This window comes from Colias croceus, chromosome Z, assembly GCF_905220415.1.
Source record: "Colias croceus chromosome Z, ilColCroc2.1".
NCBI lineage: Eukaryota > Metazoa > Arthropoda > Insecta > Lepidoptera > Pieridae > Colias > Colias croceus.
The window spans coordinates 9,414,276-9,440,917 of NC_059568.1; the positions used below are offsets into that span (position 1 = coordinate 9,414,276).

At 32.3% G+C, this 26,642-nt stretch overlaps 1 protein-coding gene across 10 annotated transcripts in view; it reads left to right on the forward strand.

The window, feature by feature from the left end:
- LOC123705287 (basement membrane-specific heparan sulfate proteoglycan core protein) overlaps window positions 1-26,642 on the forward strand; it is a 101,787-nt gene that overhangs the window by 22,167 nt on the left and 52,978 nt on the right. For all 10 annotated transcript variants that reach the window (XM_045654009.1, XM_045654014.1, XM_045654016.1 and 7 more), the window contains exons 2-10: window positions 7,289-7,418; window positions 8,345-8,411; window positions 8,816-8,895; window positions 9,263-9,425; window positions 10,805-10,977; window positions 11,383-11,517; window positions 11,594-11,902; window positions 12,129-12,209; window positions 12,990-13,103. In XM_045654009.1, the coding sequence (XP_045509965.1) occupies window positions 7,289-7,418; window positions 8,345-8,411; window positions 8,816-8,895; window positions 9,263-9,425; window positions 10,805-10,977; window positions 11,383-11,517; window positions 11,594-11,902; window positions 12,129-12,209; window positions 12,990-13,103 (1,252 nt within the window). The remainder of the gene's footprint in view (window positions 1-7,288; window positions 7,419-8,344; window positions 8,412-8,815; window positions 8,896-9,262; window positions 9,426-10,804; window positions 10,978-11,382; window positions 11,518-11,593; window positions 11,903-12,128; window positions 12,210-12,989; window positions 13,104-26,642) is intronic.

Below are 26,642 nucleotides of genomic sequence, written 5' to 3' on the forward strand. Positions count from 1 at the left end.
GGCACAACGTCTCAATACACACCTTTCATATTCGTATTATTTCTCATTCGTACTTTTTCTCGTACTTGTGTAGATGATAAGGGATTATAAAACGGAGTTTCTTGTAATTATATTATTTTAAACTGTATTGTATAAAACTTTGTAATGAGTTTTAGTATGTACATGTTTAATTATTAAATGATAACTGCAACTATCGTTTTATCTTTTATACGCATTAACAAAATAATAATTGTCATTGAGTTAAAAATACGATAAAATACGATTCTTCAGAATATTCTTCTAATTAGTTCTCGATTTCTATTAAAATTCAATGGGGTGATTTTAATTACTCGAAGATCTTCATAGGTACAGCTCGCCTAACTGGCACTTCAGATCTTGATTTCTTTTTGTAAAAGGTGGTTAATTGAGGCTAGTGGCTACGTGTACCTGATTGTTGGATAGGCATCTGCAAGCTTTTAATTAGGAAACGTAACTTGATAATGAACAGAAAAATAAAAAATCTCCGAATGTATTCATATATATGACATTATACATGAATACATTCGGGGATTTTTTATATTGTTAGTTGGTTAGTTTAGTTGGTTGCCTGGAAGAGATTACTCTTAAGTGATAAGGCCGCCTTCTATGCTGTTTTTTTCTTTTAGAATAAGTTTTGTTTGTATTTTTTGTATTTTGGCAGCACAATAAAGGGTTTAAATAAATAAATTAATAATGTGTATATGCAAATACGAGGTAAGACTAAGAAATTTCTGATTTCTATAGTGACCCCTTAAAGCTTTGAAGGAGGCATCAAAGTCAAGTTTTGCCCCAGTTTGAAAAATTGTAGACTAGATACTGCTACGCAATTAATCCTATTAGCATATAGATTCATACATCTATCTTAGAAAAACTTCGTCTATAAGATACCTGTGTAATATAGTGTAATTTAATAAGTAATTTTATGTTTAGTTGGCAATATTTGAAAGATATATAAAGTTAAATTAATTAATATATAGATGAAGGATATTGCAATTCAACTACTTTCAGAAAGTTAGTTCAGTGCAAAGGTTTAAATTTTCATACACTATTTGGATTTAAGACGTTCTAAAATACAAGGAAACTTGTTTATCCTAAGCGATTTTCAGCAAAGTATACTCTAGATATAAAATCACAACGCCGGTGTCTAATTGTTTTCTCAATTAGAGCCGCTCCTTCATTATAGTAGGTAGTAATGAGGTAAGCTATCCTTCCGACCCCTTGCATTTTGATGTAGAATTATAACACAATTTCAACCTTCATACCACTTAATATATGATTTAAATTTATCTGACAAGTTTTACACTGGCCACGTTTCTTATTGTAATCGGAAACTTTAAAGGGTTATTGCTTTTTAATTTTCTTCAGTACAAATTGCAGGACGCATTTTTTCTATTTCGTTCCACCATCATGGCTTAAATTCCTGATTGGGGATTACGTTATTTTTTAACTATGTATATCCTAAATTTTAAGGATTAGTGTTAAATTAAGATAGTATGTTCCCAGAATTGCACAAAAGCATTAAAAAACACAACTGCACCATGGACCCAATACAAACTTGGTGTCGCTCTGACAACATTTGTACTTTAAGAATTATTTTTTAAATATGAGGAAAATATGTGCAATTTCGATATGTATAAAATTGAACTAGAATCTCAATATGTATAATATTAACCCCTGCGAACGGGTTGTATTCATTTGTATCAAATGAATGTTCTTACGGTACCTTTCTAATTGAAGTATGTCTGCATCGGACGCTCACCAAAGGTTGGCCTACATAAAGCTTAGGTCTCGGTTTCGGATCGATAATTAAAATATTTACAGTGGTCAAGAAAATATAATGCACGTTTTAAATATCGTTTTAAATTTTAATGATCTCCCATTTTTTTAATATTTCGTACGTACTACGTATGTAATATTATCAAAAGTCATCAATTATAACTCTAAATTGGGATTGAATAGCGTTAGATTTCGTACATTATAGCAGAGACATTCTAGAAACTAATGTTTACAACAATAAATCACGGTATATTGACGTAATGAATATATTCCGGCTTTGTGATTGACGCATCATTATATTTGTAACCATCCGGCCGCATAGTGCACGAGTAATAAGTAGGATGAATTTATTTAATTAGGTTAGATCAATATTAGTTTCTGATTAAGATGTTGGAGAGGCGGCGTAAACGGGCGGACATCGCAAAGGTTTTACCATGAAAGAAAATTATTATTCCCAATTTGAGATGTTAGAACTCTACAACCTTTCAATGTAGAATAGAGTTGTTCAAAAAAATAACAATACATCTAAACTTGATACAGAAGGATTAGACATGATTAAACTCGAGGGTCATTTTCTTGCCAAAAGTTTAGAGTTGACTGGAAAAAAAACAAAAAAAAAATTATTAAATCCTTGTGAATACGGTATACATTGTGAAAGATTGTGAATAAATTATTAGGTATTTATTTGTCTACGTAATAAAAATAAACAAAGAACGAATCCAAAAAAAAATTTTGTTTTGATGTTCAAACGACCGACGTAGAGACGAAGGAGGTCGTATTTTCCACACAATTTACAAAACAGATCTTTCTACCACGATTACAACGAAAGCCACTCATACTTTGTAGCGATCCAGATTTTTGGGTCATTTTGCACAATATCCTATTCCATCACACACTATAAGGAACTGTTTTAGATCCCGCGACTCAACATCAACAGCTTACTATTTAAACACGTGTATGTATATAATAATCTTAACACGTTCTGCTCATGACCTATTTTTGTTAAGTATTTGTTTTAAAATATATAACATATACATTTGAATGATTTGGTAACAATAAATACAGTGACGTAAGCCCATTATGTTGTTTCAATTAAATTATTGATACACGCGTAAAACGATAGCTTTTATCGGAAAGCAAATTGTAACAGTTTAGGTGTCAAAATTAGGTCTCGGAAGTCGGATATGATCATTAACAGCAAAACAACGAACAAAAAATTTGAGAGCATATTATTAGATGTAGGTACCTATGCTTTCACGTTTATCTACATATTTCATAATATTATGTATTTCTTCTCTTTAGTCGTTCCCTCATTAGTGAGGATCGAGACTCCTATCACCAGGGTTGTTAATTAATTGACACCATCGAGTCCGGTCTGTGGCCAGTAGTCATGTGTGCACAGTGGCCATGTAGCGCCGTATTCATAGGTAGGTTCATGTGTTCCAAAATCTGTTCAGACCACCAATATTATGTATAAATGATTAATAAACATACGAAAAGTTGTATGAAGTACACTATTGATAATGAACAACATACTACTGCTATATCTATACTAATAGGAAAGGTTTGTAATTATGTATGTATGGTTTTCACGCATAAACTACTAGACCGATTTTGATGAAAATTGGCACAGACAATCTTTAGACCCTGAGAAAGAACATATGCTACCTTTTATTGCAAAATATGTACCACGGGCGAAGCCGGGGCGGACCGCTAGTTGCCAACATAAATATTTATAAATATGCTCAAAAATAGATATATTTTAATAATACCTAATTCAAAATTATAAAAAAATTACAATGTCCAAATTATCCAGATATAGAAATTATTAATAAAATGCACGGCAAATAAAATAAATATATACAATCATACCAAATAGTAAATAAACAAATCAAATCCGATTCAATGCAAATCCGTAATACTGTATTCTGCTAATAAATTCAGTTTAATCAATTCCAAAAGCTGTGTGATATATTTCGTTAGCATTAATAACATCCAATTTGTCTTATCCATTTCACTGCATCCGAGAAAGGTTTGGAAACGCGCGCGATAATTTTATTACCATCAATACGCGTCATTGGATATTATGAAAAATCATTGAAAATACACATGATATAATGACCTTCGTTGTAACCGTAAAAATGAAGGCGTGAGTCACTGACCATATGTACACAGTATATAAATGTGTCCTTCTCTATTTTAGTTCGGAAGCAATAAACTCTAAAATTAACTAATTGTTTAGGTAACGCGGTAAACCACGAACGTTACGTGTCGATCAGTTTCCAACAAACATTCCTATACCATGCTATATTTTACCTATTGCCCATAATTTTGTTATGGGCTTAATGCACTTCTCAAGCACTTCCTTAATAGCTTTGCCTTTTCAAAACTTAATAAGATCGATCGATCAAATAGTTTGTGAAAAAATACAATGATACATTTAAGAATCTATACTAATATTATAATGATGAAGAGTTTGTTTGTTTGAACTCTCTAATCTCAAGAACTACTGGTCCTATTTGTAAAATTCTTTCGTTGTTGGATAGCCCATTTATCGATAAAGGCATACCTATCATCACGCTAAGACCAACAGAAGCGGAGCCACGCGCGTGAAACTGCGATGCGCAGCTAGTAAAGAATATACGTAAAAAATGTATTTTATTTAATCCAATATGTTTAATAATAATTAATAACTCCCGGGTGTAAATGAAAGACTTAAATATAAATATATTAATGTTGCAGTTGTAGATAACATACCGATGTTCTCAGAATTTTGTTGTGCCCACCCATTATAATTAAGCAACGCTTGAAAATTCTAAAAAAATTGTTCTCTTATCGAGAACGAAGTATAAAATATTGCTTCCTATATTTATTTTGTAAACAGACTTATGTTTTTAATGTAAACGATAATGATTTGGAAACGCTTTCCCGTTGCATCAGACTCCAATTATGTAACATGTACGTCAGTTCTTATTGAAAATAATGAAAACAACTATGTCCCATTGAAATTTAAACTGTACTTGACCGAGTTTTTTAATCAAAGGGTCTGTTTTAGTTAAATTGAGCCACAGACATCTTCAAATATATTTGTTTTATGAAGCGTCCAATTTGTATGTGATTGGCTTAATAACTGTGTCGCAATCAACAACACTCCTTTTGTAGGTTTACGATCTTATGCTAATGTAAACCGAGTAGGTTTACAGTATTTATTGGATATAATTCAAAACAATAATAAATTGTCTTTTAAACCTCAAGACATTAACAACTTAGAATCATACAACGTGCCTTTTAAATGAGCTTTTCATTGTCCCATTTAATATTTGTACAAGCAACGAACTATATTGATTATAGTTATACGAATTACTATTATGTAGAGTCACTATTATTATCGAAATACTTACTTTTAGTATTAAACTTCTTAAACTAATTCAACCTTCAATATATTATATAATCAATAAGAAGAGTTTTTGTTTTATAGTTTCATATAAAATTCAACACTTAGGGCAATAAACGACACAACCACTTTAAATAGACCACGAACTTCTTAACTCGTAGATGCTATAAATTTTATTTTAGCCTTCTAAGTAGATCTGAACAAGACATTACAGATTTAAACGCAAAGCACACTTCCACATTTTAAATGAAACTAATAATTATTATGAACAGATTATTACCAAGCCCCGTTTTATATGAGTAAATGTAGTCGGTAATTATAATATTAATTTGGTAAATATTGTATCGGAGCTGATACTTCCTCGCAGAAACTTTCGAGATTAGCAAAGCTTGTAAGCTTAAACTTAAAACTTTACAAAACAAACTTACTCGAAAGCTTTAACAAAATTGTTATTTTTGTTTAATATTTTCATCTAACATAATTTGAATTGTGTATGCAACTCTGAGACGTTCCAAATCTGGTCAGATTTATTGACTGAAGAATCTTGCAGTCTAAATTCCTCCATAAAGCTAGAACAAATATCTAAGTATATTTAGGTCCATTATCTTGCAAGTCGCGTTTTCCACACTTGTCTACGGATCATGTTGGACTATATAAAATTGCAAGGGGATCTCTCGATAGCGTGAACGTCCCGCTCTCTAATTGCGGCTTCCAAGTCGATTTATTTGCGAATCGCGGAATGATGTAGGCGGCTAATGATGCATTTAAATACTAAGATTTACACGACCTTGAATCAAACTAAATTTTTCGAATCTTTAAAATAAACATTACGTAAGTAAATGGACTAAGTATATATTTCATTGTAGTATTTCTTTGTAATGCTGAACATCATAATTACATCAATAAGTATGCATTTTAACATTCTTTCATGTAAATTTTAATTTAAAAACGTACTAGATTTATATTATTTTTAACCGACTTCAAAAAAAAGGAGGAGGTTATCAATTCGGCCGGTATATTTTTTTTTTTTTTTTATGTATGTACATCGATTACTCCGAGGTTTCTGAACCGATTTACGTGATTCTTTTTTTGTTCGATGCGGGATGGTGTCGAATTGGTCCCATAAAAATTTTATTCGGATAGGCCCAGTAGTTTTTATTTTAAAAGCATTTTTGTCTGTAGGTATTTGTAAATTTTGCAAGTGCAAGTTTGAAGTCGGTTGTTTTTAACGCAGTTATCACTTGTGTAGGTGTTTGTTTGATCGTTCTTTAAATTAAGTTGTAATAATGGAAGGTGATTAAAATATCCTTTTCATTTTATTTTAAACATTGTATATTACAGGCTTTAATACCTATTAATTTCATAGAAGTAGCTATTAATAACTTTTCGACATAAACATGCACATGCGGTTACGACGCCAACACTTGTAAAAACCATTTAATATTTAAATAATAACTATCCATTAATATTAAAATTACCTATTTATATTTAAATTAAAATTGAATACTTCTTTAGATCCTAAATCTTATCTTACTCAAAATTGATAATTTTTCCGACCATGGGTACCATAAATAATCAATTTAGTCACGCAGAGGTCGCGGTTTCATGCCGAAGATCCCTGTAGGATTAGCATTATTGTTATCTGATTGGGATAAGGTGACAGTAGAAATATTTAGCCACCCAGCGGGCTGCCAAATCGAAATCGTTAGTAGGGCGGGGCGAGTGCGCGCCGACCAATCCAAACTGCGTCGTACTTGCCTATTCTTGGAGACATCCCAGAAGCATCTATATTTTAATTATATTGTACACTGGGTATATACTTTCGTTGTATTTAATTAATGATAATTATGCACAGATCTTGGACAATGTTCATACCGCTGCGCTATGTAGGGTACATAAAATAACAGAGGTTTATAATACTCATTAATAATATACATCTACATAATATATCTTGATTCAAATAGTCGCTTTAGAAACGAAGAAAGTATACAGAATAATTCGGAGATAAAAATAATCCTATAAAAATGAAATATTGGACATTGTATAATAAAGTACCATCAAATTTAGATCTAGATTTTCATACAATTTATTTGATTGCAGGTTTCAAAAGCGGAGGATATATACTGGGAAGGAGAGGATGACGCTTCAAACGAATTTTTGGAAGTAGACGACTCGGACAAAGGTCTCGGCATCGGGGGCCATTTACAGCGGCTTAAACGAGACTTTATGTGTAAGTATATACTTTATTTATACCGCCTCCATGGTACAGTGACGAAGGGAGGGGTCCTGGAGAAGAAAAAGAAATGTCCTGGTCTGGCAGGACACAGAATGCTGATCACTGTCCTTAAAGAATATCGATCAGTGAAACAGATATGAAAAATACATTTGCCCTCGTACCCCACTAAGGGACACGGGGCTTCTGCGTTGTTTAAGCACCCATACTAATATTGCTTTGCCATATTTCTATTTACGTCTAAAGGTTTATGAGGACAAAACACTGTAAGTACAAGTAAATTGTAACTTTTATTTCTATTGGTCCCAGAGAAGCCTTACCAACACCACAACAACATACAACCTTACTCTAAAGAACGCAGCGTGGGGCTTCAAGTAGTTTACACGTGTACCTATTGAAAGCTCGTTTCTGAAGTTAGTTACACGGTCAATTTGTAGTACGTTTAACTTGACTTACATTCTAGTGGTTTATTTTTATAATACATAACGTGAAACCTGTAATTATAAAATAATATATAAGCTACCATAAGCTCCGACAAACTCTTGAAAGCTCCCAAAAAAATGTTTCATATGAATTTTTTATTTGATTTCTAATGACGGACTTTTATAGAATACTAGCTACTCCGCGCGGTTTCACCCCCGTGGCTCATCCCCTGTTGGTCGTACCGTGGTGATATAACCTTCCTCGATAAATGAGCTATCTCATAAAAATATTTTTTTAAATCGGACCAGTAGTTCCCGAGATTAGCGCGTTCAAACAAACAAACTCTTCAGCTTTATAATATTAGTATAGATATGTATGTTATTATAAGGGTTGAATAAGTATATGTTTAGAATAGTTCCATAAAATATAACAGATCAAATTTAACTGCTATTTGTAGAATTAGTTGATCATTTCTAATACATGATTTTTCTAATTTCCAGCTTTTTTCTCATCCACGCCAGTTCCTGAATACGACGAAAATGTCACGGAGGACGACGAAGACATCGGGTAAATTTAAATATTTACCTACTTATTATTTTTTTTATTTACAAAGTTTTTTATCTGGCGGAATTTGACAATATCTACTTTTTATGAAAGTCTATAATCAAATAATAATATTTTTTATTTTTTATATAAATATTTTCTGCTTTGTAAATAAATTCGTCTTCATTATCTATTATTATATTAATTTTTTTTTCTTAAAATTAATTTGTTCATAGAAACTCTAACTTATTATAAAATTTGTTGAATTCTTCTGCTATTTGCTCAAAATTCGAAATACTTTTGTTTACTTGCAGTTGAAACGTATTCTAAATACATCACTAAAATAAAAAATAAAAAACTACTGTTTCTACTACTTCCACTACTACAACTGACTACTTTGCCTAAATATTTATTCCGTTTACTTTCAGAGACAAAAACTTCGATAGTCTTAACGAAGTCGACGGCGGCTCGGGATTCCCCGATCGAGTCGAACCGGAGCTTAAAGAAAGTAAGTTTATTATATCAATAACATAACAAACACAATACAATTTATACTACTGTTAATGTTGCGAACTTTAATTTTATAATATCAAAACATTTTTGTACATATTATAGGTTCTAAATTGATTGTATTAACAATCGGGATATATGTTAGAAAATTACATTTAGAAAACATTATTTCTGGTAGACAACACTCTGGCTCTGGGCGACGCACTCGGCTTACTGAGCGGTGCACTTGAGCAGTGCGCCTGCTCATTTGTCTCCCTATGCCATGAAAATAATGAAAACAGTACAACAAATAATATTTTACAAAACCTAACTTATTTAATTCACGAGTATTACAGAAAAAATTACAGAAGCACCTCACATTACAGAGACGCTCCGTGTAACGTTCGTGGTGATGGAGCCGTACCAAATGAACTACTCGAATCGGGACTCACTGGCCTTCCAGAACTTCTCCAAGTCCCTCGCTGAAGCTGTCAATGCAGTGTTCCGGGATCTTCCTGGAACTCATAGAGCGAACCTTGTGAGAATACAGTAAGTATTTAGACGACTTAATTTTTTATTATTAACAAGCTTGTCCAGCGTGGTGGATTATGGCCTAACCGTTAGGCTCTAATGGAAGGGCCGTGTCCCGGTAGTGGGAACATAATATATGGGCTGATGATGATGATAATTATAATGAACTAGCTTACAGTCCGTCCGTGTATTCAAATGGAATTCCCATAGCAATGAGATATTTCATCCCGGTAAAAAGAAGCCTACGTCACTTTAGAGACACCTGGAGATAGTTATCCAGACACAAAAATCATATCATAAACGATCTGTTAAACGCACTTTCGTAATTTTGTATTAGTAAGGACTAGCCCCGGATTGTAATTATCAAGGTTTTTCCTCGTGAAAATGAGTCGTTTGGAAGATATGCGGGTACAATCATTTCAGAAATCCATTTTTATTTATATAGGTATCTAACCGTTTGAATGGAAGTATGTCAATCACAGTATTACAAGTAATAGAATTAATAGACAAGGTTATTACAATAGGGTTTATAGCTATAATCCGCTAAAAGCTGATCGGAAAACAGTATTGAATTGTGATTTTATTTCATTCTAATATTTTCGAAATTAGCGTCGTAATAAGTCCCTATGTTTCCATAATTCAATTACGTAGTTCAAAATTATTCCTGCCAATACGTGATTCTAAAAAAAATGTGTGTTTTACAAATGTAATATATTATTATAAATTTTTAAACCCATTCCATATGATTCGTGAGTGCGATGAAGGTACATAGCAACATACAAGCTGCCTTTTAATATAATCCCACCCGGATCCAATATCTTTCCGGAAATTTACATTTGAACTTATTTATACGAATGCTGACTCATTGTGAAGCAAATGTGGTGTTTACTTATAATAATAAATCCGTCTCATTTTATAACATGTTTATATTTATGTTTATTTGTAACGGTGTATTTACATAAAACGAGAGAATTCTCAATCTAACCTCACTGTCAAATTCATTCTTTCGTTGTTCTTAGTGCGTTTGAAAAATTTATATGCAATGTTCAAAAACTACGAGTTTTCGTTTACACTAAAAGATCACGAAAGAAAGCTCTTGCTCTAGCTCTAGCTCTCTGTTCGTTTGATGTAAATGCACATTAATATGTTGTTATGTCATATAATAAAGCTGATATAAATTACAATTATTATTAAAAATTTAGACTAGTCACACTGCTCAGTTTCACACAAGAAGGTTTCACATATAATATGACAGATATATCAATATGTTACCATATGCTACTTAATCGTAGATAATAATATCCTAATAGATTCTGTAACGGGACTAGTTATTTCTCAATTTCTTAACTTTTCATTACAATCTTTTCTTAATAATTTATTTTATTTGTTTTCTTCAGATCACGCGCGACCGACGAGTTCTCTTGTAAGGTTACGCTGGAGATAGTCACAATCGGCTACGAAGATACGGACAAAATTGTTGAAATACTTCGCGAGCACATCAGGAAGAAGAGACATCTTGGTGACGTCACGGTTACTGATGAAGATTTTAGTGCTACTGTCATTGATCCAGGTTATTTTTTATATCTATCTTTTTTATACGTACTTTTTTAATAAGAAATATTACTATCCTCTTATAAGTTTTCCTTCGGAATTTGTAAGCAATTAGATGCATATGACTAGATTCATTGACACAGAGTGGAAGGATCGGATTAAAACGTAGCCTGGAAGGAATAAGGAACCTCATAAACAAAATTAACATAACCATCGCAATATATGCCTTACTGGGAACAGATTGAACTAAAACAGAAACTGAAGTATCTTTTAATTAACCACAATTGTAATAGCTTAGCTTAACATTAATGTAACATAACAGACGAATCACTGGAATAAGCTTATTTATCTGACGGTTAATGCGCAAAAAGTAGAACTTATTATCACATACTTTGAAGTAAATTCATGGCATATTAATCCATAGCATACAACACACCCCTTGACACCTGTGCTGCGGACGAATCCAGATGTAACGACGGTCGCTGTATCCCTTCATCCGCCTTGTGCAATGGAAACAGGGATTGCTCTGACGGCTCCGATGAGATTGGTTGCCCATATGGTATTTTATTTTTATTTTATTTTTTATTTCTGTTATTTTTTTGTTTATATTTTTTGATTTTTAATTTTTTACCAAGCCGAAGAAGATCAAAGTATATACGACGACGAGGATCCAAAATACGAGGACAGGAACGTACAGTCCGCTACGCCCGAAAGCTTCCCTGATGCGCAGAATCGGGACAGTGAGAATAACGTAAACAACGGAGTGAACAGCGAAACAACAACATCGTCACCCCCTGAGTCTGACCTTGGCGAGGGATCAGGGGAGTGTGAGAAGATCACGTGTGAAGGGTCGACCCTCACGATATGCGTGTCACAACGCTGCGACGGCATTAGAGACTGTCCGAATGGCTTTGACGAGGATAACTGTGAAATTCCCCCTACACGTATGTAATCCTTATTTCAAAATTTTTGTTCCTTTTTGTTTTTTTTTTTGAAGTGAAACTTCTTTAGGCTCGTGGTGAGTAAAATTTCAAGGCCGCATCATGGCATGGAGTAAGGCGACAATTTTGGTATCTTTGAACCTTGCCAAAGAAGTTTCACTTATAACACGTGTGCTCAACATACACGCTTTTTTTATTAAGTTATTTATTATTTTTGTTTTTCCTAAAGAACGTGGGGATACTCCTGAACAAACGGACGAGGAATATAACCCAGAATCTGTGCAACCTCAACAGCCGGAACAGCCACAATGTTAGTATTGTATGCAGAATTAAATAAATAAAGCAATATTATGTTTAAAGAGTGTAAACGCAAAAGTAATTTATAAGTTTATATGAACTGTGGTTATATGACAGCAAACATGCACTGCGAAGATTTTAAATCTTATCTATACCAATAATAATATCATTAAGCCTTTAAAAAAAATAAAAAAAGCTTGTTTAAGTATCTCAACTTTGTACTTGCGTGGTTTCCTTAATAAAAGCCTTTTTCGATTAAGCAATAGCTTTAAATATAAAGCGTTTTGTGACATTTTATTTTTGTTTTTCCTCTTCAAACTACATAAGCAATTTTAAAATATTATGCATATTATACTTGTTGTATTTAAAGTTTAAATACCCTATATTTTATTTTATATATTATGTAAGTATTTATAATGTTATAACCATTAACATGTAAGTATTATAAAGAAAATTCTGAATTGAGAAGTGCTAAAAGTATCCATAGTAAGTATTCGATGATTACAGATTTGAAGATTTACTAGTGTTTAATTTAATGGTTGTATAGTAATAATACAAATACGGAAATAAATAATATTCTAGCTTTTACAAAACTTTAGGAAATCTTTCTGTAATTTTGTCTATTTTTTGTTTTTTAAACATTTTATAGTTAGTTAGTTAAACATTTTATAATTAGGGAGGTCCACACAGCGAGTACCCTTGTGAAGCAATTGCTGTTTAAAGCCCTGTGTGGATTCACCTATTCATTAAAACAAAACCCATGCCTTACATTAATTAAATATTTATCCTTTAGCATGTCCGGAAGGCGAGATGCGATGCGACGAAACCCGTTGCGTGGCTAACTCCAAGCGTTGTGATGGCTACCACGACTGCGACGACTGGACTGATGAAGAAGGTTGCCCTGAACGTAAGTACACGTTTGCAGGTTTATCGTCATATTACCTTGGTGATTTTAGGGTCCTGTACAGAACACAACAGCCACTAGGTTTATACAAACCTTTAAATCCACTCCAACCACGAGGAACCGCCTACTAGGTACACTAATGTCTAGTGTAATGGAAGAAACGAGAAGAAGTCTTGAGTTAGATACCCGGTGGGAACTTACGAAAATAAATCCCAGGCTAGCAAGACATTGAAAGAAAATCGGTCAGTGAAACAGATGCACAATGCATTGCAAATAAGAACACGGGAATTCACTTATATCAGTGAAAATCAGTTACTTCGTGCAAACGTACTAAGTGCTAAGTAGCAGTACTTTCGTATATACCTAAATAAGTAAAGTGGGATTTATTGGATCATAAATTTGTATATATTTATATGTTAGATATAAATTATTATTCTCATACAAGCAATCCAAGGAGCCAATCAATTAGGTACCTAGGTATAAGGTAATAGCCACCACAATGAGTTCCGTGTTATTATACTAATATTAAACAAACTGTTTTATTTGAATTTAAAACTAAAAAATATCAAAGTTTGTAGGTATGTTTCGTTCTGTAAAAAATATAAATTTAAAGCAGCGAATCTAATACGACTGATAGTCTACGGAATAGTCACACAAAATGTTTATTTCTTTCCGTGATTCCACTGTAATAAAACCGTTTAGTTACAATTGTGTTTTGGTTAGCATTAAATTATTTTATTGCAATTATTTTAATCGATTGGTCACGTTTCAAACGTACTGCGAGCATGGATTGATTTAGTTCAACTAGTTGACGCTAGATGTCGCCCCTAAGCTTATATTAAGAGAGCTAATATTATAGAATATTATATTAAACCAACAATATACAATAACATATAGCATAAAACCTTCACTTATAATATTTTAAACGAATAATTTTACTATAATGAACACTAAGTCGTAATACGCAATAAATTTCATTTTTATTATTGAACTGTGAATTCATGTTTCGGAGATACATTACATAAAATGTTGTTTTTATAAAAATTGTAATACATACTTAAATTTTAGCACGAGTTAATATTTTTTTAACAAATTTAACAAACACATATATATTTAATCCCGTGAACCAGGTCACATTGAAAAATCTTAAATCTGGTTTGTAGGTCCGTTTATTTAATGCATTCGCGACATACTATATGCCATACATATAGCAGCGCAAGTTCAAACGTGGTACAGCTACAATTAGTATCTTAATCATAATTCAAATAGCGATAAAAATAAATTAACCTCTCGAGGAATGAGCGTCATAATTTAAATCAAAATACGGAAATGACCTATATGAAAACGGCAATGTGCAACTCCTTGTATTTACACAGATGGGCTAAATAACGCACGCATGCTGGCAATTAACATTGGCGAAAGAGCTATTGGCTATTAGTAAAAAGGAAAAAAAAAAGTACTTAAAATTGTATATGCTAACATGTAGGTACATTAAATTACGACTAATCAACTTTAAGGATCAAAGCTAAATCAATTAATGTACTGGCCAAAATATATAATATGAACATTTTATTGCATCAAATTATTTTTGTAATTGACCAATAATTTATACTTATTACAAACAAGTGATCAACATGCAATCCGTAAATTTTTATCGTGAGAAGCTTTTTCTTAGTTTAAATTGTTAATTACCTAGTTATTTTTAAACAATAATTCCCATTCTATATATAAGCCAGATGGAGTTTTAATATCAGCAAGTCTAATTTCTCTACGTAGGTAGATGCTTGTTTCATAATTCTTAACAACCAAACGATATTAAACTAAACAGCATAATGCTCTTATTCAAAAGGAATCTCGAGTGCATCTCAAGTATTGAAACATTATATTATTTTATAAGCAGTCTCTGAATATTAAATTTCCCGCTTAATAGCGTGGGATTGAATTTACCAGGTTGATTTTAACCTAATATTTATGTTAAGCATCAACACTTCATAAGTTTTTCGTGGTGCAGCTATAAATAATGTAAATAAGTTTATAAGAACGATTAAGTATTTAGGAGAAATATTTTTTCTTCATATTAACTCTTGTAATTATATTAAAATAAAAAACGAATCGTACATAATCGACTTATTAATATGGCAAAATAATGAGCCTTTTCATAAAGCCCAAGCCAAGTTCAAAGAAGTTAAAATTTTATGTGTAGAATCTTAATATTTTTATTTTTTGTAATTTGTATCGCAGCGCTTTTATAAAATAAAACGAAGAATATTATAGTCAAACTAAAAAAAAAATTATGCGAAATACTTAACAATGGATACACTGCCAGAGATACGAGTACCTTTGAATATTAATCCAGAAAATATATTATCATTAAGGGTGATTCACAATTATGATTTGCAACATGACTGTCGACAACAGTATCAAAAGTACGTGATTGCTAAAACGGCACCGTCTTTATGATGATTACATTTTCAGTTGTTGTCCATATTACTGCTAACGATTTGTAATCGTTAGTTAAACCGCATCTAGACGGACAAATACATCGGCTATTCGTGTGATTGACCGACGTCAATATTACACGTCACGTATTATATTTGAAAATGGACAAATTAACTATATAATATCGACATATTATATAGTTAATTTGTCCATTTTCAAATATAATAATGGTTGTTTTTTTTTAATTTGTTTAGTAAGTAATTATTAAAAATAGTGTTGTTAATCAACAGTTCATTGTGCTTTTCGGCACTTTTACTTTACCCCTTATTAAAGAAAGTATAGAGTATTATAAAAATAAAAGAATAATTCTTTAGAAATTAAATTATAGAGTTTTTTCTAATTATTTTAGGGACTGAACTATTTTACAATAGCACAAACAAACAACATGCTACTGGTATTATTCCAATCGTCCTGTTACACTACACTATTTCATTAACTCTCGTTAAAAACCACACAGATTATTTAAAGAACCGAACACGTAACACTATTTAAGCCACTTTATGCCAATCAACACCAAGGCGCCTGCGTTGTTAGGCCTATCCTTAATTAATCGTACGCAATCATTTATTCATTTGATCACTTAACATACCATAGTCATTTGATTTAAATCTCGAATCATCGTCTATTTTTGGCACTTATTGGATATGTTTTTTTTTACTCATTCGTTTCAATAATTGAAAGAGTAATTTAAGTCTATTATAATGTTTGCCCAAACAAATTGGTCTCGTGTAATTTATTATTCTCTTTTAGCTTTGGTTTTTAATACGCAATACATTGTTAATTAAATCTATACAAATGTATCTCATTTTGTTATTTTTCAAATGAATACCTACTTACTTCCATATAAAGGAAACGAATAAGACTCTACCTAGACTCTACATTTTTCAAAGTTTCAATTTGAATGAATTGTTAATTTGATTTTTGTTTATATTTATTCAGGAATTTCAATTCATTTTAATCTTTATTTAAAGTAAATTTTTATTAAAAATATTATTCTTAATGTAATAATGTAGAGTAACCGGTGAAGATTACCATAACTTAAATAAAAATACGAGTATAAATATATCAGTAGTTTTTAAAGAATATATGGTAACTAAGGAGCAGGGCGAAACGTTTTCTTTTGAGGATCACATGACATTTACGACGACACAAGTCTCTTTGTTAACATGATATTATGTTGAGATTGACTACGATAGACTAGGGCTACCAATCGATACATGCTTTATCTTCACACAAATTCAAGACTTAAGCTATTATTTAAGCTTTTAAATTTACCACTCCGTTTCAACGCATATTATACGAAAAATTATAGTCTTTAGTATGTGCGAATTCAAATAATACACAGAGAATTCACAAGCAAAGTTTAAAGCTAGCCCTAAGTGAAAGCAAGGTCGAGAGATCGCAAGCTTCTCGTATGATGCTTCACAGTTCATACATAAGTGGTGCTGAATTCACCATAAATCGCGGTAAGGGTTGCTGTTGCCCGTTTATTATAAGACTTTGTGGCGCTTAAGCTATTATATAAATAGCTAACACCTACACGGAAATTAGATAATGAATACACGGTTTCACACATTTAAAAACAAATTCGCGTGATGTTATGAATCGATTTTTTAATTCAGAACTATTGATACACATCAAGCCTTCTATATTGTATTAATTATTAATGGTCATATATAATTGCATGTTTTAAAATATTTTAGCTAGACACGTAGTGAATTTAGCGTTCGTGCATCGTAGCGTGGTGACATACAGTGAGCGGCAACAATCAGTAAATTCAATTTTGTACCAATTTTTTGTTTCCATTTAGATATTTTAATCAACACGCGCCGTCTGATTCAATAGACACAAACATTCAAAATTTACAAATCAATGTTTAATCTAAACACGTTATTTAATTATATTCCAACAGCATTGATTTATATATTGAATTTATTAAAAAGTCAAATATTACAAAAAATTTAAATTTTGCGATGTAATTCATCCATTGTATTTTTTAATTTAATAAAATATAAAGAATAATATAAGATTTATTTTTTTGGTACCAAATTTCCCAAAATCGGCATAGCTCAATAAAGTATAAATACTAGAATCCCCATAAATATTACAATTTAACTCGCAACAATCGATATAAAAAGTGAGAATCTGAAACAGACATAGTTCTATGAAAAGTACCGTTGTTCGGCAATGCTAAGTCCCCTCAACTAAGCCGCCCTCGACCAGCAAACGAAAGGATGTTGTGCTCAATCAGTCTGCATTATTTGCCACCATTCTTTTAATCACTACTAGCTTACCGCCCGCGGCTTCCCTAACCTAACCTAATAACCTAATAAATTATATACTAAACCCTTCCTCTTGAATCACTCTATCTATTAAAAAAAACCGCATCAAATCCGTTGCGCAGTTTTAAAGATTTAACCATACAAAGGGACATAAGGACAGAGAAAGCGACTTTGTTTTATATTATGTAGTGATTGCACATAATTATATTATACCTTAACAAATAGAATATAATTCTTACTAATATAATAATATTATAAAGGTATATTATAAATGCGAAATTGGGGTTCTTTGTCTTTTTTCACATCGCAACGGCCCTATTTTATGATGTCTTTTTTGTTTAGATATAGGAGTGCTATTTAGTAACATGTGCTACTTTTTTCCGCAATGAAACATCTTATTCTCACGGGAATTTCCTTGACTACTTGGACGAAGCCGGGGTAGAAATCTAGTATATTATATATTCTGCTGATCAAAATTAGATATGAAAATTTATGGCCTGATAATTTCCTCATAGTCGTGTTCTTACCATAAAAGGGATATGGTAAACAATCATTAACTATTTATTTCTGCTTCTTTATAAAGACTTGGCTTTAATTATCATGGATTATGAAGCTATGTCACAAAGACGCCGAGATCAAATTTATTTGCTATTGAGTATAAATCACTTGCTCTATAAACAATTTAAATTGCAATGTTATAATTCATTTTAGTCAAAAAATAAGTAAGATTCATCCCTAAACGCTTTCAAGACTGCGCTTAGAGTTTAAAAATAAATTAGTTACAATTCTACATTTAAGGGAATTCACAATATACTATAAAGTTTATGATATTCATTAATAATACAAGAACAACAAAGACCCACAACCACAAAAATGTCTTTGAATATTTATGAACTTGTCCTATAAAAATAATAAACTATTACCGAATAAAAAAGTACAACATCGTTGATCAATTGGATGCTATTCGTGAGTAAGTAACCCCAGTAAAATAAGTTTTTCTATGAAATTGAAAATATACCAAGAGCGATCGCGTGCTTACGATCATTTTCCGATACACAGCCGATGTCTTTCTTAGCCCTAATAGCATATATTAAATTGCTCCCCGATTAACGACCCGTAAGTAGCTGAATGAACTCCTTATTTGAAGCTTGAGGCCTTTTAACAGATTGAAATTGATAAAAAAATGTTATGCATATTTTTACAGATACAGTTCAAACGATACAAAACACACATTTAAAAGAATATACCGAGGAGTAAAATACTTTGAAACTCACAAGTATTATTAATATAAACACTCCACACTATTATTATCCGTGTAAAATAATTTTCATTCGCATATTATCATAACAAGCGAATTTTGTTGCGTTATTTATTTTAAACAAAATAATAACTGTTGTCAATATTTTGACAAACCAATAAATATATTCGTAAATCAATAAATGCGTGAATAGAAGAGTAGTTTAAATAATATTATTGTCAACATAATTTTCTCCACGCAAAATTGAAACTACCTACTTGTGTACTTAAATAGTTATAAGCAAAGTTCAATATGTCAAACATAAGTGGATACTATTTGTGATTATGTAATCTACAACATAATATTGATAACCCAAGTTTGGCGGCCGAATATTATTGTGAAATAATCTAAATAGATAGTACTATAATAAATAATAGATATTATTTAATAGGTTTAGGTTAACATCGTTTTCTATACGCGGAAATTAGGTTTTGTTTGTTTGAGATTACAATTAGTCAATTAATGTTAGAAATTAAATTAAACAATTACCTCATCCTAGATTATAAGTATAGTAAGAATCACGATTCCAAAATCTTAAACGAAAGCTTTATCACATACGATACTTAGCTTGAATGCTTGTTGCAAAAAAAATAGCAGCTTTTGCGTTGATAATTCTCTTACTGGACAAACTACTTAGGCGTTGTTATAGAGTGCTTACATGGATTGAGTGTAATTACAGATTTGTTGAGATAAAATATTTATATAACCTTTTGTACTAAAACTCAAATTAACGAGTAACATAAGAATGGATGTCACTCGGTTCTTCTTCCGAGTTTCTAAATTGTAGAACGGAGTAAATCACACGTAACAACCCTGAATGTTTAGTGTAGTGTAGTGTAGTTCTAATGTAGTCCCTAGACGGTAATGCAGCATGGCAAGCGTTAAATGCTGTCATGCATGAATGATCGTGTAGATTGCAGATTAAAATATATTCAAACTATGTGTTGGTATCTGATTGATAAATCTTACTCTTAAATAACCTGCAAGTTAGACTGACAAGCATGCATGACTGTCGATGTAATCGTTCCGTCATGTGCTTAGTGTTTCATGCACTACCTACTACACTAGTACAATCATGAAACAAGGCTGAACGTGAACTGTATAAAAATGAATGAGCTTTTTCACTCATGCTGCATGACACTACACGCTCTCATGCTTGCATCACCGTGTAGTACCTTCTTAAGTGTTGGTGCATAAATCAGGTGCAAGTGACACGCGGCCGATAGTGTCGACAGAATGACGCGGCCGCGACGGAAGGATTGTCGCGGTGCGTCGCCGGCTCCGCTTGAGTGCGGATTGCAACCTCAGATATCTTTAATGAATATTTTGTTAACAAAGTAGGCGCCTAATTTCGTGAATGCATAATAATAATAGTTAGCTTAGTGAATAAGGATCGTCATCTTTAAACAAAACATAAAGATTCACAGTTAATAATCTAAATTAACAAATAAAACTCTTTACGCTGGTATATTATATGTTTCCCCTTATTAGAGATCAATATGTATGTGTAATATTCGCTCGTAATTGGGATAGTGACTTTAATAGTTGTAAATAAACAAATAAACGCAGCGTATGACATAATTATGATTGAGATGTTTATAAATGCATTGATAGCACGAATGCATCGATTGTAAAGTAGGCGTCAATCACGGCAGCTATTACTAAGACTGAGAGACTGATGCGATAAATGAAAACCCTCCACTTATTTTAAAGTATCTTGGCATTCATTTTTAATCGAATCATTTAATTTTTTACGAATTTAATAATAACAAAAATATATATAACGTCAGTGTAAATAAGATCTCTACATTCTGTTATCAAACTAAAATGGCATACATTTTTATCTTTATGATCTTTATCTTGCAACAATCACAATATTATTATATTTCAGGCTATATTTAGTATTCATTCGACATAAATACGGCCTTATAATTAAATCTCACTTGAAGGATGCACGCAGAGAAACATTATATTTTAAATTAAATATTATATTTTAAAAAAATTCCCAATGCACTGGTCTTTCGATTTCGTGTCTAGCGACTGATCACTTACATTTTACTTTACAGTCATGTACTAAGGATTGTGTTCAAAACGCGTCTCTAGCGTTTGACTATTCTGTTGTAAACCTTCCAAATCTGTAACCTACAGGTTGATTTTATTTAACACTGGAAGGCTTTGAAGTTTTTGGGTATTAACGCAATAGCACTAATTTTTTTATTTTTACAATTTATTCAAACAGTGGTTGATATTAATTTTGAACAGGATATAAAAGTTTCAGGGCAAAGTGTCAACAAGCACTATTAGTACATATTGTTTAGAGGCGCTATGCTCGTTCTTGTCACTGATTTATTACACACATCTCATTGTATAGTAATTAGTCTGAATGATACATCAATTACGTAAGTACAATGACATCAACGGCTATATGGGCAGTGTATTCTAATTATTAGATCACATATTTTGCTAAACAAAACTCTGTGGTTATGTTGTGTTCCTTATTGAATATGTGATAAAGAGCTTTTGTTTCCTAGTAAATATAAGAGGTAGAAGGATCCTTATTCTTTAAGGTCACCAGGATTTACTGATTTAAAAATAAACTGTCTCAGCACAAAAAACTTTAGACAGGGTTTATCTTTAAGCGCGGGTTCTCTTTAATCTGGTTTTGTCGTATTTCACATAGACACATAGTTAGACTGTGTCTAAATTGTTTTGTGGCAATACCAAATATGTCTAATTTAAATCACACGTTATCATACATATAAAGCTTTGAGTCATTAGATCAAGTTTAAACCACAAAGCTCAATGACAATCAACGTAAAAGAATATTCCGCATTCGATCAAACTATAAACAACGAAAAAGGCCAAATGCAAAGCGAATGGCTTCGTTTTTGAAGCGAGTCTACACGTGCATTCAGATTATTTTTTTTCCTAGAATTCAACACAACGGATGGTCCGAACAAGGGATTAAATTACCTTTAAATTACAATAGCTTTTTTTCATCTTATTAAGTTTGATGTACTTGTAAAGTTTTCGGGTTGGTGATGTAACATTGTTAGGCTCAAATTTAATCTACTGCAGGCGTTTTATAAATTTATTAGATTGTAGAGCAGATATATGCAAATGAATATACAAAACATGAATAGTAATGAGTATACATACAAATATAATATTTATATTGCCATAATATAGTGATATTTAATATTGCCATAATATAGTGATATTTAATCCTAAATTAAGGCTCTGACATTGATTTTTAAAACGCCTGGAACTTATAGCGTTTGTAAATAAACAGACAAAAAGTTTTTAGTATTTTACTTAAACGTAATATTAAAAGTAATAATGCCTGAATAAATCAGAATTACAGCTTTAGTCTATTTTACAATATTAATGATGAGACAAAATAATATACAGCTTTGACTGAAAAAGTGTGTGAAGTCCCATGTCCCGAAGTGGGGTAAGGGGCAGATGCATTACTTCTGTGTCCTGCCAGACCGAGACATTTTTTTTTCATCGCCTCCACCGGTTATCGAACCCAGGACCCCTCGATTCTACGCTCACGCGTCAACCACTGTACCAAAAAGGCGGACAGCTTTGACTGACATGTACGTTAATTCTATAATTATACTATATCTGTATATTTTCCATGATAGGTTCATGTATTTATATGTATTGCATTTACAATTATTCGCTAACGTAATATCCAATTAGTCATGGATTTATTAAGCGCAAATTATTTTCCAATATTTTTTCATAAACACTTGAGATGAACTGCTTATTATCCGTTATTGTTATTGATATCCAGATCGGATACACCGAAGATATTAGGTACAAAACAATTCTAAAAAAGGCATCGCAATTTGTGCTGGCGAATTCGTTCGCGGAATTTATTAACTACGTCTATATTCAACAGCTGAAATCGTATATTTTGTGTTAATTGTTATGAAACTTTCGTTCCTCTGCTTTCTACATATAACATAATAAAGGTGTCATGTTATTTTTAGCGAATCAGTTGAGGCGGGTTGGTCGCATGCATGGCTCCCATTCAACACATTTTATGACATAGTTCCGAGTCAGTATTTCTCTTTTTGTTTAAACGCCGTATGTCAGACCGTCGGTGATCATATCCTGCAGCAAGAAGCAGCATTGTACATATTCATGCGATGGTAGTTTTAACTGATCGTTTTTGTCAGAACTTTGCGCTCTGAGCCCTGCCGTTTCTAACGAACGTATTATTAAGTCGGCGGACGATAACGCTACGTGTTTGTCTAACTTTTTGCCGCGTCAAATATGTAATTGCCATAAATGGAATCCTTCTGATGCTCGGAGATATTTCGGCTACTCTAGATAAAATACTTTATCAGAGTGCACAGTCGTAAACAATGTCGCGTCACGCTTATAATCTTTTTAATTAGAGCGCGGCTGTTTGGTATGTTCAGGAATGTGCACTGTGTGCGCTATCTTGGATGACGTCACGTGTTGGCTCAGATGAGTAGCGCCGCGGCTTTAACACCATGCCTCCATATCTGGAGCGAGCACTGGGATGTTGGTCATCGTGTCAACAATAAGTATGGACAAAATGCGTGTTTATCTGTACCAAATTAACATTCAGTTTGTACATAAGACCCAAATAGTACTTCAGCTATTCTTTCATTTGTAGACACTAGACGATAAAAAGTCGCGAGCCATTGTTGTGCATTCATTTTCTAAATTGGAAACCACGCAAATTGTATAGGTAACATTCAATATACTAATGCGGTATAAATAAATTCAATACACGCATTAGAATTACAGCATAACCAGTTTAAACCTCAACAACAATGTGTTGATAATGATTGATGGAAAGCCCCATCAGACATTCCAATTTCGCTTTTAATATTTATAATCAAGGCTCAATTTTCATTAGTTGGGTTATGTCATTTAATCAAGCTAACGGGTGGTTATTTGGTAACATCGTTTAAGGCTGACCGAGGGCAAATCCATGTAATACAAAGAAATCGAAAATAAGTCAAATATGAATTTCATTTTTGTACTCTAAACTAACTATTAAATTCTCGTGTGCTTCATAGAAACAATGCCACTTATTATAGTGTTATATTTCGTAGAGTTAAAAAATCATTTTAATAGACGAGCACTTCTGTTAGTGGATATATTTTCGTGTGTAAAATTTCAATATTTGAGTAAAAATACAATACAACGGAAAACTTGTAGCTGAAATAAATTGGGTTTTTCCTATGAAAGTATTCAGTATTCATGTTATAATAATCTGTAACTATTTCGTAGATAATTGTTTTACATAGATTGTGGGGACAATACATGACATACGAACCTACTTATTAATTACTAAAATATCTACTTATTAAAATAACTTATATTTAAGTATATTGTGAGCGAAAATAACCTGCGTTTGAATATTAAAAATATCGAAATAAACGGAAAAGTTGTATTTAAGAACCGGAAAATCGTTATTCGATATTTGCATTAAATCGAAATGATTATTTCCAATCCAAGAAGAGATAACAACAAGCATTTATAAAAGTTATCTATAAAATTGATTGTATCTTAAGATGAGATATATAAGGTGTTTCTTTCTTAAAAGGATGATACGTCGTTTAGCAGCGCTGTAGTGGACGGAGACGATGAAACCCGATTAATGTTACTCAAAGACATCCTTGAGGTTGTCTCCTCAGATAGGTTACACTTTTTGTTACTTAGCCCCATATATTTCACGGGTCTTGTTGAAGGGTGGAAATTTATTTTCATGTAACGCGACGTTTTAAAATTTTCGAGAACGCTAATTGCTGATTTAGCTTGTTATATTTTGAACTTAGGCCGTTTTATGTTGAAGCTTGAAATAATAAAGTAAAGATATTGAAGACTAGCATTAAGCTATTGAATAAAGTTCTCCTGTTCGTATAAAATTGTGGACAATTAAAATTAACTCTTAAATATGAGCACGTTTATTATTTACAAAAATAAAGGCTCGAGCTCGTACATGTTGATAGTTACAACCCTTAAAAATATATTTACTTTAAAATAAATAAAAAATTTGGTAATTTTAAATCTTAAGGCCAATCTACTCTTACATATGCATTGTAAAACTATATAAAAAGTATAATAGTTGGTAAAGCAGGAAAAACTTTGTGCTCCCCTCTTAACTATGTAATACTTTCTTCTCACTTCAGTTCATTGCTAATCCGTTTAAATGTAATAAGTTGTAAGAGGAAGACTCTAAAATATAATGTACAGTGAACGTATAAAATGGCTAAGATTTTTCTCCTACATTTCGATAAATAATAAGAACGAAACAACGTGCTCAATTTTTTCAAGATAGTTAAAATAAGCGTTTTGTCTATCTAAATAGTCTTATGGCATTAAAGAAAAAAAAGAAAGTCCAATAATTATAATAAGGATAGACTAATCATGTATCCACCTATGCACAAAGGGAAAACACGGGATTTTCCTTCGTTTTCGTCCAGTTTGTAAGTTTTTTAATAACCTTACTTCATAACTTACACACTAACTTCCTAGTTATATATAGATTAAGTTTGAGTTGCAGTCACGTCGAGGTATATAACCTTTTCAGGTTCGCATTACGGCACTGAATCTATTTATGCAATATTTGATACGTCGCCACATAATTCGGCTTCAGGCTGGTGGTCACAAGTAGCAGAACTCAGAACTCTCCAACTATTCATAGTACAGTCATCCCCACGACCCAATTGAGGTGCTTAGAATTTACAAAGTGCCACGTCAGTCACACGTTTTCGATGACAAAGTTTTCTGTAGGTTACACTTTACAAGGTAACACTCGGCGGTCGCACTTCCAAGTTTCAAACGACACTAGCCTACATTACTTCGAATGTTACCCTTCTTACAAGTGTTACTCAGTAATGAAACTGGACTTGAGTTACCTCATTAGGCGACTAAGTATTCCCATTGTTTGTATTCAAAGAGGAAAATGAACTGAAAATAATTAGTTACGCTATTTTACTTATTAATTATTATTCTCGCTGATTTTAGAAAGAAGATATATGTCAAGCTCGGATGGGATTATATAATCCAGATGTGAACTAATTTAAAATTTTCACTCCAACTATATTCAGAATTTATGCAACACCCACTGGTTTTAATTCTTTATAATGATTGTATCTTTTTACGCGATGAAAGAGATCTAACCTTGTTCAATTTACGATAAACAAAATAGAGGACGGGGGAGGTACGTTATAGTTACAACTAGTCAATAAATTCAGCCATTACATTTTTGAGAGTACAACAAGTTATAACCGGATTGGGGAGTTGGAAAACAGATTAGCTAAGTTTGTCAATGGGCTGCCGGTTGATGGGCTGATGTATTGAGAGGTTCGACATCCCCTTGCATGCACTCGACGTCACACGGGCGCTTAATGCGTCGCGTGGACCGAGAGCGGAGGCGGCCCGCGGCCGGCGAGCGGCGAGCGCTAGACG